The sequence below is a fragment of the Anomaloglossus baeobatrachus genome, chromosome 2 (genome assembly GCF_048569485.1).
Source record: "Anomaloglossus baeobatrachus isolate aAnoBae1 chromosome 2, aAnoBae1.hap1, whole genome shotgun sequence".
In the NCBI taxonomy this organism is placed as follows: domain Eukaryota; kingdom Metazoa; phylum Chordata; class Amphibia; order Anura; family Aromobatidae; genus Anomaloglossus; species Anomaloglossus baeobatrachus.
This window is the reverse complement of record NC_134354.1, coordinates 109,111,811-109,123,903: the sequence shown is the minus strand read 5'-3', so window position 1 is coordinate 109,123,903 and position 12,093 is coordinate 109,111,811. Positions and strand designations below refer to the sequence as shown.

Sequence of the window (12,093 nt, the reverse complement as noted above, 5' to 3'; positions counted from 1 at the left end):
GATAACTACCAGAAAAGCAATCTTTCAGGAGAGGACTGAAAAGGTGACGTTTTGAATGGGCTCAAAAGAGAGGACCATGAAGTTCACCCAAAGCCAGATTGAGATCCCTGGGATCCACAGTAGGCTGATACAGCAGGAGAAAATGGGCAACTCCCTGAGAGTGGGAGGCTAGGTTCCTCTGGAAAAGAATGGATAGAGTCGAAACCGGTCCTTTGAGGAATCTAAAGGACAGACCGGAGTCAAGGCCCAACTGCAAAAAGAATAGGAGGGAGGGAGGGAAAAAGGCCTTCCAAATCCGGTGGTAGATCCAGGAAGAGGAGGGTTTCCTTGCTTGATCATTGTCTGTAGGACCTAGTGCAAAAAACCTGCATCTCTTAGAACTCCTGCTTCAACAGCCATGCCTTTAAATTGAGAGAATGAGAATTCTGGTGGAAAAAAAGGACAGAGGACAGGATATCTGCCGGTTCGGGAGCTTCCACAGGATGTCAGAGAGAAGATTGACCATTTCTCCACACCATACTCTTCTATGCCAGTCTGGGGCCACGAGGATAACCGCAACTACTTCCGCTTTGATCTTCTGCTCAGGCAAGGGATATGGGGTAACGGTGGGAACATATATGGCAGGTTTAATTGAGACCACAGAAGAAGAAAAGCGTCGACGTCGTTCATTAAGGGATTGTGGAACTTTCCTATTCAACCTGGATGCCATAAGGTCGACATCGGAAATGTCCCAAATGTGGCAGATTTGCCCAAGGAGATGCCTTTGCGGCTTAAAAAGTCAGCTGTCTATTTGTCCATGCAGAGTAGGTGTACCACCAAAATTGCAAATACCCCCTGCTCGGCCCATGAGAGGATATGGGAGATCTCCACTACCATTGACTTGCTCTGGGTTTCGCCTTTGTGATTGATGTATGCTACAACTGTGGCATTGCCGGACTGGATTCCCACGATGGCCCAACAGACGATCCTGCGAGAGTTAAATGACCCTGAGCTCCAAGTAGTTAATGAGGACAGACGACTCCCTGGGGGACCCAATGTCAGTGCACAGTGAAATGGTGAAGCAAGGCACCAAAACCAAGGAGATTGGCTGATCCTGATGATCTCCGCCAATGCATTGGAAGAAAGGAACAAACCTTGGTGAATGAGGGGTGAGACTTGCCACTACATCAGGGACAGTATTGCACATGCAGGAAGAACGATAGGATGGTCCAGGGAGGGCAGAAACCTTATCTTCGGGAAGGAGACCTCTGGAGCAAGCAGTAACGAACAGCATTCCCAGGAAAACTAGATGTTGGACCGGGATCAGAAAATACTTTGACCTGTTCTACCCCAGACATGCCGAGAGTAACTCGAAGACATTTAACAGGCTTGATGGGATAGGGCCTTAAATCAGAAGATCAAGGAAAGACCACAATACCACTAGAACATAGAATGCTGGTATGGTGATGTAAAAAGGAAAAAAAAAATTGCACCACCTTGAAAAAAATAAAACCTCAGAGGTCAACTCTTCTTACTACAGACACAATGCTAAAATTGATCTGCGTGATGTCTGAGAAGCAATAGTTCACCAGGCACCAAAACTTTTTTCACCTAGTAGCGGGCCTCCGATTGGCAGGGCGTTTACTTATGGTGCCTTGTCATCCAATGTTAAAAAGAAACATAAATATACCTACATTAATATAAAGCCTTTAATGCCTTATAATAGTAAAAAACAAATGTTTAACATATTGGTGCGTTTGGTGAAATTATTACTACTCTTTTGAGCTGTACAGAAGCTAGTTGATGAATTCTAAATTTGGGATATTTAATGAGATAGGGCCGCTTTACACGCTACGACATCGCTAAAGCGATGTCGTTGGGGTCACGAAATTTGTGACGCACATCCGGCCGCATTAGCGATGTCGTTGCGTGTGACACCTATGAGGGATTTTGAATCGTTGCAAAAACTTTCAAAATCATTAAATCGGTGACATGGGGGTCCATTCCCAATTATCGTTGCAGCTGCAGGTACGATGTTGTTCGTCGTTCCTGCGGCAGCACACATCGCTATGTGTGACACCGCAGGAACGAAGAACCTCACCTTACCTGCGTCCACCGGCAATGACGGAGGAAGGAGGTGGGTGGGATGCTACGTCCCGCTCATCTCCGGCCCTCCACTTATATTGTCCGGCCGTTTAGTGACGTCGCGGTGACGCCGAACGCACCTCCCCCTTGAGGGAGGGATTGTTCGGCAGTCACAGCGACGTCGCTGAACAGGTATGTGCGTGTGACGCTGCCGTAGCGATAATGTTCGCTGCGGCAGCGATCACCACATATCGGCCGTACGACGGGGGCGGGTGATATCACGCTCGACATCGCCAGCAAATGCTAGCGATGTCGCAGCGTGTAAAGCGGTCCTTACTTTTGGCTGCACTCATTTTAACTACCTAAATGTAAATTAATATACTCATGTTTAGGGTTGGTGGGTGTATGTGTGGCTTGGTTGTACGAGTATCATTACTGCTTTGTGTCAGCATTATTGCTTTGTATTAATATACAGTGTTTTTTTTTTTTTTTACAATGATTCATGTAGCAAACCACTTACGTAAAATGATTTATGACTTACCAGTAGATGAGGCGATTACTGGGAGAACCACAGTGAATGCACTGGTTTTACTCCAGATTCCTTCTCTATGAATGGAGTCTGGAAATTTTGAAAAATAAAAAGGATTTATCCTTCTTGATATTAACATACACTGAAAATCATGCCACACTGATTTGATTTAGAACACCATCAGCAAATATGAAAACTGGCAAAGCCAAATATTGAATAAATCGTATTCTGCCATATTGCCTTTAGCACTGTTCTACCACAAGAAAACCAGCTCTGGCATTCACAAGTCTGACAATCCTACATCGACTGGAAGCTACTCCTGCCTTGATGGCTGATGAATGCCACTCAGGTCACCCAGTTAACCCATTTCCAAAGTGCTGTATTCTCCAATGATCAAAGGAAATTAGTCGAATTTATTGTAAAGCCTGGAGACACAGAACTGAACATTAGTACAACAAAGTCCAAACTAGTCTTTGTAGCAGTGTTGCCGAAAAAAATAGAAAGAAATATTATGCTTCCTTCATGCCACACTGAAATCCAGAGATTGATAATTTACCCCAGGGCGACTAACATTCTCCTGCTTTTCATATCATGGGTAAGGGCTCAATCCGTTTTTCAAGTATGAGCGCCATCTGTTTTCACAGATAGCACGCCTACGTGTGATAGCCTATGGGACCATGCAAATGGTGATTATTTGTGTATCGTGCGGTCTGTGGAAAATCTCAGAGACATGTCAGATTTTGACCCAACATTTAGATCGAAGTCGGTACTGCAAGTCTAACGGGACAAGAAAAAAAAAACACATTGGACATCCAAGTGCAATCCTATTTTTATGGCGTCAGACTGGTGAAGTTGGAGAAACTTCTGATGACGCTCTGACCAAACTCTCATCAATATCTGATCCGAAAGATCAGACCATTTTTTTCTCATAAGTGAAGAAAGAAGGGAATTTTGTTTACTTACCGTAAATTCCTTTTCTTCTAGCTCCTATTGGGAGACCCAGACAATTGGGTGTATAGCTTCTGCCTCCGGAGGCCACACAAAGTATTACACTTTAAAAAGTGTAACCCCTCCCCTCTGCCTATACACCCTCCCGTGGATCACGGGCTCCTCAGTTTTGGTGCAAAAGCAGGAAGGAGAAAACTTATAAATTGGTCTAGGGTAAATGCAATCCGAAGGATGTTCGGAGAACTGCAAACCATGAACCAAAAGAACAATTCAACATGAACAACATGTGTACACAAAAAAACAACCAGCCCGAAGGGTACAGGGGCGGGTGCTGGGTCTCCCAATAGGAGCTAGAAGAAAAGGAATTTACGGTAAGTAAACAAAATTCCCTTCTTTGTCGCTCCATTGGGAGACCCAGACAATTGGGACGTCCAAGAGCAGTCCCTGGGTGGGTAAAAGAATACCTCAATAAAAAGAGCCGAAAAAACGGCCCCCTCTTACAGGTGGGCAACCGCCGCCTGAAGGACTCGCCTACCTAGACTGGCGTCTGCCGAAGCATAGGTATGCACTTGATAGTGTTTCGTGAAAGTGTGCAGACTAGACCACGTAGCTGCCTGACACACCTGCTGAGCCGTAGCCCGGTGCCGCAATGCCCAGGACGCACCCACGGCTCTGGGAGAATGGGCTTTCAGCCCTGAAGGAAGCGGAAGCCCAGAAGAACGGTAGGCTTCGAGAATCGGATCCTTGATCCACCGAGCCAAGGTTGACTTGGAAGCCTGCGAGCCCTTACGCTGGCCAGCGACAAGGACAAAGAGCGCATCTGAACGACGCAGGGGCGCCGTGTGAGACACGTAGAGCCGGAGTGCTCTCACAGGATCCAAAGAGTGCAAATCCTTTTCACACTGGTGAATTGGATTAGGGCAAAATGAAGGCAAGGAGATATCCTGATTGAGATGAAAAGGGGATACCACCTTAGGGAGAAATTCCGGGACCGGACGCAGAACCACCTTATCCTGGTGAAACACCAGGAAGGGGGCTTTGCATGACAGCGCTGCTAGCTCAGACACTCTCCGAAGTGATGTGACTGCCACTAGGAAGGCCACCTTCTGCGAAAGACGTGATAGAGAGACATCCCGCAGCGGCTCGAAAGGTGGTTTCTGAAGAGCCGTTAGCACCCTGTTAAGATCCCAGGGTTCCAGCGGACGCTTGTAAGGTGGGACTATGTGGCAAACTCCCTGCAGGAACGTGCGGACCTGCGGAAGCCTGGCTAGGCGCTTTTGAAAAAACACGGAGAGCGCCGATACTTGGCCCTTGAGAGAGCCAAGTGACAAACCCTTGTCCATTCCGGATTGAAAGAAAAGTGGGTAAGGCAAACGGCCATGGAGTAAAACCATTATTAGCGCACCAGGATAGGAAGATTTGCCAAGACCTATAATAGATCTTGGCGGACGTAGGCTTCCTGGCCTGTCTCATGGTGGCAATGACATCCTGAGATAACCCTGAAGACGCTAGGAGCCAGGACTCAATGGCCACACAGTCAGGTTGAGGGCCACAGAATTCAGATGGAAAAACGGGCCTTGTGACAGCAAGTCTGGGCGGTCTGGAAGCGCCCACGGTTGACCCACCGTGAGATGCCACAGAACCGGGTACCACGACCGCCTCGGCCAGTCTGGAGCGATGAGAATGGCGCGACGGCAGTCGGACCTGATCTTGCGTAACACTCTGGGCAGCATCGCCAGAGGAGGAAACACATAAGGCAGTCGAAACTGCGACCAATCCTGAACTAACGCGTCCGCCGCCAGAGCTCTGTGATCCTGAGACCGTGCCATGAATGCCGGGACTTTGTTGTTGTGCCGTGACGCCATGAGATCGACGTCCGGCGTTCCCCAGCGGCGACAGATCTCTCGAAACACGTCCGGGTGCAGAGACCATTCGCCCGCATCCATGCCCTGACGACTGAGAAAATCTGCTTCCCAGTTTTCTACGCCCGGGATGTGAACTGTGGAGATGGTGGAAGCTGTGGCTTCCACCCACTGCAGAATCCGCCGGACTTCCTGGAAGGCTTGACGACTGCGAGTGCCGCCTTGGTGGTTGATGTATGCGACGGCAGTGGCGTTGTCCGACTGGATACGGATCTGCCTGCCCTCCAGCCACCGATGAAAAGCCAATAGGGCTAGATACACTGCCCTTATCTCCAGAATATTGATCTGAAGGGATGACTATCGGAGTCCAGGTTCCCTGAGCCCTGTGGTGGAGAAAAACCGCTCCCCACCCTGACAGGCTCGCGTCCGTGACTTTGGTGAAAACCCAGGGTGCTGTCGCCAAGCCGAAAGGCAATGCCACGAACTGGAGGTGTTCGTCCCCGATGGCGAAACGCAGGAAACGTTGATGCTCGGGTGCGATCGGTACATGGAGATAAGCATCCTTGATGTCGATCGATGCTAGGAAGTCTCCTTGTGACATTGAGGCGATGACCGAGCGGAGAGATTCCATCCGGAACCGTCTGGTTCTCACATGTCTGTTGAGTAGCTTGAGGTCCAGAACGGGACGGAATGACCCGTCCTTTTTTGGCACCACGAACAAGTTGGAGTAAAATCCGCGACCACGTTCCTGAAGGGGAACGGGGATCACAACTCCTTCCATCTTTAGAGCGGCTACTGCCTGAAAAAGTGCGTCGGCCTGAGCGGGGGGCGGAGAGGTTCTGAAGAAGCGAGCCGCAGGACGAGAGCTGAACTCTATCCTGTAACCATGAGACAGAATGTCTCTCACCCATCGGTCTTGAACATGTGGCCACCAGGCGTCGCCAAAGCGGGAGAGCCTGCCACCGACCGAGGATGCGGTCAGGGGAGGCCGAGAGTCATGAGGAAGCAGTCTTGGAGGCAGTGCCTCCTGCGGCCTTTTGTGGGCGAGACTTGGATCGCCACGCATAGGAGTTCCTCTGGCCTTTCTCCGGCCTGTTAGACGAAGAGGATTGGGACTTGGCGGAGGGACGAAAGGACCGAAATCTCGATTGAACCTTTCTCTGTTGAGGTCTCTTAGGTTTGGCCTGGGGTAAGGAGGAATCCTTTCCTTTGGATTCCTTAATAATCTCATCCAATCGCTCGCCAAACAAACGGTCGCCAGAAAACGGCAAACCGGTTAAGAACCTCTTGGAAGCCGAATCTGCCTTCCATTCGCGCAGCCACATGGCCCTGCGGACTGCCACAGAGTTAGCAGATGCTACCGCCGTACGGCTAGCGGAGTCCAGGACGGCGTTCATGGCGTAGGATGAAAAGGCTGACGCCTGAGAGGTCAAAGACGCAAATTGCGGAGCAGAATTACGTGTGACAGCATTAATCTCAGTCAGACAAGCCGAGATAGCTTGGAGTGCCCACACGGCTGCAAAGGCCGGGGCAAAAGACGCGCCCGTGGCCTCATAGATGAACTTCACCAGGAGCTCAATCTGTCTGTCAGTGGCATCTTTTAGCGATGAGCCATCTGCAACCGACAACACAGATCTAGCCGCCAATCTTGAGACTGGTGGATCCACCTTGGGACAGTGAGCCCAACCCTTAACCCCTTAACGACCCATGACGTACTAGATACGTCATGGATCGTTTCCCGGTAAGCCCCGCCCCCTGCCGCCGGCGGCGAGACGCGCACATATCAGCTGTTATCAACAGCTGATATGTGTGCCTGCTAGCCGCGGGTGGAATCGCTTCCACCCGCGGCCATTAACCCCTTACATTTCGCTGCCAAAGTCTTGGCAGCGATATGTATATGGGCGCCGCCATGACAGTGACTTACCCCGCCGGAAGTCACGTGACATGAACACGTGACTTTCGGCGGTTGCCATGGTAGCACAGGGTCATGTGATGACGCCTGTGGCTAACATGAGTCACTTCCTCTCAATGCCGGAATACAGCCGGCATTGAAAGTGAAGCAGCAAATCTGCAGTTCTCAGCTCTGTAGCTAAGATCTGCAGATTGTGCAAAGCGATCGGATTGCTGATCGCAATAGCCCCCTAGGGGGACTAGTAAAATAAAAAAAAAAAGTAAAAAAAAAAGTTTTAAAAAATTAAAAAAAAATAAAAAAACCTAAAAGTTCAAATCACCCCCCTTTCACCCCATTGAAAATTAAAGGGTTAAAAAAATAAAAAAATACACATATTTGGTATCGCCGCGTTCAGAAATGCCCGATCTATCAAAATATAAAATCAATTAATCTGATCAGTAAACGGCGTAGCGGCAAAAAAATTCCAAACGCCAAAATTACGTTTTTTGGTCGCCGCAAATTTTGCGCAAAATGCAATAACAGGCGATCAAAACGTAGCATCTGCGCAAAAATGATACCGTTAAGAACATCAGGTCAAGACGCAAAAAATAAGCCATCACTGAGCCTCAGATCCTGAAAAATGAGAACGCTACGGGTTTTGGAAAATGGCGCAAAACGTGCGCCACGTTTTTCGGACAAGCTTGTGAATTTTTTTAACCCCTTAGATACAAGTAAACCTATACATGTTTGGTGTCTATAAACTCGCACCGACCTGAGGCATCATACCCACACATCAGTTTTACCATATAGTGAACACGGTGAATAAAATATCCCAAAAACTATTGTACAATCCCACTTTTTTTCCAATTTTTCCGCACTTGGAATTTTTTTGCCGTTTTCCAGTACACTATATGGTAAAACTTATGGTTTCATTTAAAAGTACAACTCGTCCCGCAAAAAACAAGCCCTCATATGGCAAGATTGATGGAAAAATAAAAAAGTTACGCCTCTCGGAAGAAGGGGAGCAAAAAACAAAAACGCAAAAACGGAAAGTGCCCGGGGGCTGAAGGGGTTAACAACTGCAGATGGGAAGGGGTAACGCGTGTCAGTGAGGCGCTTAGTAAAGCGCTTGTCCGGGACCGCTCTGGGCTTCTGGACAGCGTCCCTGAAGTTAGAGTGATCAAAAAACGTATTGCGTGTACGTTTGGGGAACCGAAACTGGTGTTTCTCCTGCTGAAACGCCGACTCCTCTACAGGAGGAGGCGGGGGAGAGAGATCTAACACCTGGTTGATGGACGAGATAAGATCATTTACTAAGGCGTCCCCCTCAGGTGTATCAAGGTTAAGGGCGACGTCAGGGTCAGAGCCCTGAGCTGCGACGTCCGCCTCGTCCTCCAGAGAGTCCTCAAGCTGGGATCCCGAGCAGCGAGAGGAAGTCGGGGAAGAGTCCCAGCGAGGCTGCTTAGCCGGTCTAGGACTACGGTCCGGGCAGGAGTCTTCCGCCTGAGACCGAGGGGCCAACCTATGAGCGCGCGCTGTGGCGCGGACCGAGAGGGGCCTGGAGGCGACGAGCCAACAGGGGCCGGTGCCTGTGAAAGGTCCGGTCTGGACTGCAAAGCCTCTAGCAGCTTAGAAGACCATTTGTCCATAGACTGTGCAATGGATTGAGAAAGTGACTCAGAGAGTTTCTCAGCAAAAGAGGCGAACTCTGTCCCTGCAGCCTGGTCAGGGGGAGCAGGGGGGTCTACATGAGCCGAGGGGCCCACCAGTGTCCGAGGCTCAGGCTGAGCAAGCGAAACAGGGGTCGAGCAGTGCTCACAGTGAGGGTAGGTGGAACCCGCAGGTAACATAGCCCCACAAGAGGTACAGGCCGCAAAAAAAACCCCTGTGCCTTAGCAGCTTTGCTCCTTGTGGACGACATGCTGTTGTCTCCTAGGAGAGTGATCACTGAGGGTATATGGGAAAGGGGTATACAGCCCACCGAACAGATAGATAGAGTACATTACTTACCGGTAATGGGATTTTCCTGAGTCCACGACAGCACCCACGAGAGAGGGATCCGCCCCCTTCAGGACAGGAAACCTACAGATAAAAAAGGGGCAGTCCCCCTCCCTCATCAGTTGGTTGCAGAGAACCGTGAGAGGAACCGCCAATGAATGAATAAACAAAAAAGCCAGACCTCAGGACACCAAATGGTGACAAACAAACCAGAAAGGGTAGGGGTGTAAAGGGTGCTGTCGTGGACTCAGGAAAATCCCATTACCGGTAAGTAATGTACTCTTTTCCTTTCGTCACGACAGCACCCACGAGAGACTTAGAGAGATTACACTCAGAGGGAGGGAAAAACCACACGAAGGGCCAAGCCGCCAACGGAAGACAGTGGAAGAACAAAGGCTAGCCGGCAAAGACCGGAAAGGCGGACGGAGAGGATCATGATACAGCCGTACAATACCATCGAAGGAGACACAGGCCACATCCATCCAAGGAGGAGGCAACCACCCAGGAGAAGGATCCGACACCTAGGAGGCCAGGGGAGCCCACTGCAGCACAGATGAGAGGGGAACAGCAGCCCACAGCCATCAGGACAAGGGACGGCACGCCACGCGAGAGCCACAGCCGGAATCCTGAAAGACAAAGAACAACAAAACAAAGACCAAACCCCCCGCCAAGGGGCCGACCGAGCGACCAAAGCAGGAAGGACCAACGGACAGGGCCGGACAGGTGCGAACACGCCCCGCAGAAGCAAGGTCGACCAAGAGACAGCACCGCAACGGACGAGGAGGAGAAGAGACGTAGAGGCGAAGCAGGAAGCCCAAGGCGCCAGGCTAGGCGGAAGGCGCAAGGCGGCAGGGCGCAAGGCAGGAACGCCGCAAGAAGCAAGCACAAAAACGCAAGGCCAAGAGACGCAGGACGAGAACACATGCCCACACGACCCGGAGGCCCCGAGGCACAGAGGCCCAGAGGTACAGAGGCACAGACGCCAAGAGGCACAGAGGTACAGACGCCAAGAGGCACAGAGGCCCAGAGGCACAGAGGCCAAGAGCCCTAGACCCCAGGAGGCCCCGAGCCCAAGAGGCACAGAGGGCCAGAGACCGAGAGGCCCAGAGACCGAGAGGCACAGCGGCCAAGAGGCACAGCGACCAAGAGGCTCAGAGACCAAGAGGCCCAGAGGCCAAGAGGCCCAGAGGCCAAGAGGCCCAGAGGCCAAGAGGCACAGAGGCCAAGAGGCACAGAGGCCAAGAGGCACAGAGGACAAGAGGCACAGAGGACAAGAGGCACAGAGGACAAGAGGCACAGAGGACAAGAGGCACAGAGGCCCCGAAGTCAAGAGGCCAAGAGGCACAGAGGCACAGAAGCTCGGAGGCCAAGAGGCCCAAGGGCCAGGAGGCCCCGAGCCCAAGAGGGCCAGAGGCCAAGAGGCCCAGAGACCAAGAGGCAGAGAGGCGAAGAGGCACAGAGGCCAAGAAACACAGAGGCACGGAGCGGAGGCCAAGAGGCAAGAGGCAACGCGGCACAAGGGCCAAGAGGCACAGAGGCCAAGAGGCACAGAGGCCAAGAGGCACAGAGGCCAAGAGGCACAGAAGCCAAGAGGCACAGAGGCACAAGGGCCAAACTACAAAGGCCAAGAGGCACAGAGGCCAAGAGGCCAAGAGGCACAGAGGCCAAGAGGCACAGAGGCCAAGAGGCACAGAGGCCAAGAGGCACAGAGGCCAAGAGGCACAGAGGCCGGAGCCAGGAGGCACAGGGTCAGGAGGCCCAAGCCAGCAGGTACAGAGACCAGGAAGGCCCCGAGGCCAAGAAGGCACCGAGGCCAGGACGGCACAGAGGCCAAGAAGACACAGAGGCCAAGAAGGCCCAGAGGCCAAGAGGCACAGAGGCCAAGAGGCCAAGAGGCACAGAGGCCAAGAGGCACAGAGGCCAAGAGGCACAGAGGCCAAAAGGCACAGAGGCCAAGAGGCACAGAGGTACAAAGGCCGGAGCCAAGAGGCACAAGAGACGAAGAAGTACAGAGGCCGGAGGCAGTAGGCACAGAGGCACGGGGCCAGGAGGCCCAGAAGCCAAGAAGGCACAGAGGCCAAGATGGCACAGAGACCAGGAAGCCAAGCGGCGCAGAAGGCCAAGAGGCACATAGGCCAAGAGACACAGAGGCCGGGGCCAGAAGGCCCAGAGGCCCGGAAGGCGCACAGAGGCCCGGAAGGCGCACAGAGGCCCGGAAGGCGCACAGAGGCCCGGAAGGCGCACAGAGGCCCGGAAGGCGCACAGAGGCCCGGAAGGCGCACAGAGGCCAGGAAGGCGCACAGAGGCCAGGAAGGCGCACAGAGGCCAGGAAGGCGCACAGAGGCCAGGAAGGCGCACAGAGGCCAGGAAGGCGCACAGAGGCCAGGAAGGCGCACAGAGGCCAGGAAGGCGCACAGAGGCCAGGAAGGCGCACAGAGGCCAGGAAGGCGCACAGAGGCCAGGAAGGCGCACAGAGGCCAGGAAGGCGCACAGAGGCCAGGAAGGCGCACAGAGGCCAGGAAGGGGCACAGAGGCCAGGAAGGGGCACAGAGGCCAGGAAGGGGCACAGAGGCCAGGAAGGGGCACAGAGGCCAGGAAGGGGCACAGAGGCCAGGAAGGGGCACAGAGGCCAGGAAGGGGCACAGAGGCCAGGAAGGCGCACAGAGGCCAGGAAGGGGCACAGAGGCCAGGAAGGCGCACAGAGGCCAGGAAGGCGCACAGAGGCCAGGAAGGCGCACAGAGGCCAGGAAGGCGCACAGAGGCCAGGAAGGCGCACAGAGGCCAGGAAGGCGCACAGAGGC

The 12,093-nt window shown here is 52.5% G+C and overlaps 1 protein-coding gene across 3 annotated transcripts in view; it reads right to left on the bottom strand.

Annotated features, from left to right (window-relative positions):
• Positions 1-12,093, bottom strand: part of SPAG5 (sperm associated antigen 5) — a 320,831-nt gene that overhangs the window by 70,091 nt on the left and 238,647 nt on the right. For all 3 annotated transcript variants that reach the window (XM_075335260.1, XM_075335262.1, XM_075335261.1), the window contains one exon: positions 2,606-2,683. In XM_075335260.1, the coding sequence (XP_075191375.1) occupies positions 2,606-2,683 (78 nt within the window). The remainder of the gene's footprint in view (positions 1-2,605; positions 2,684-12,093) is intronic.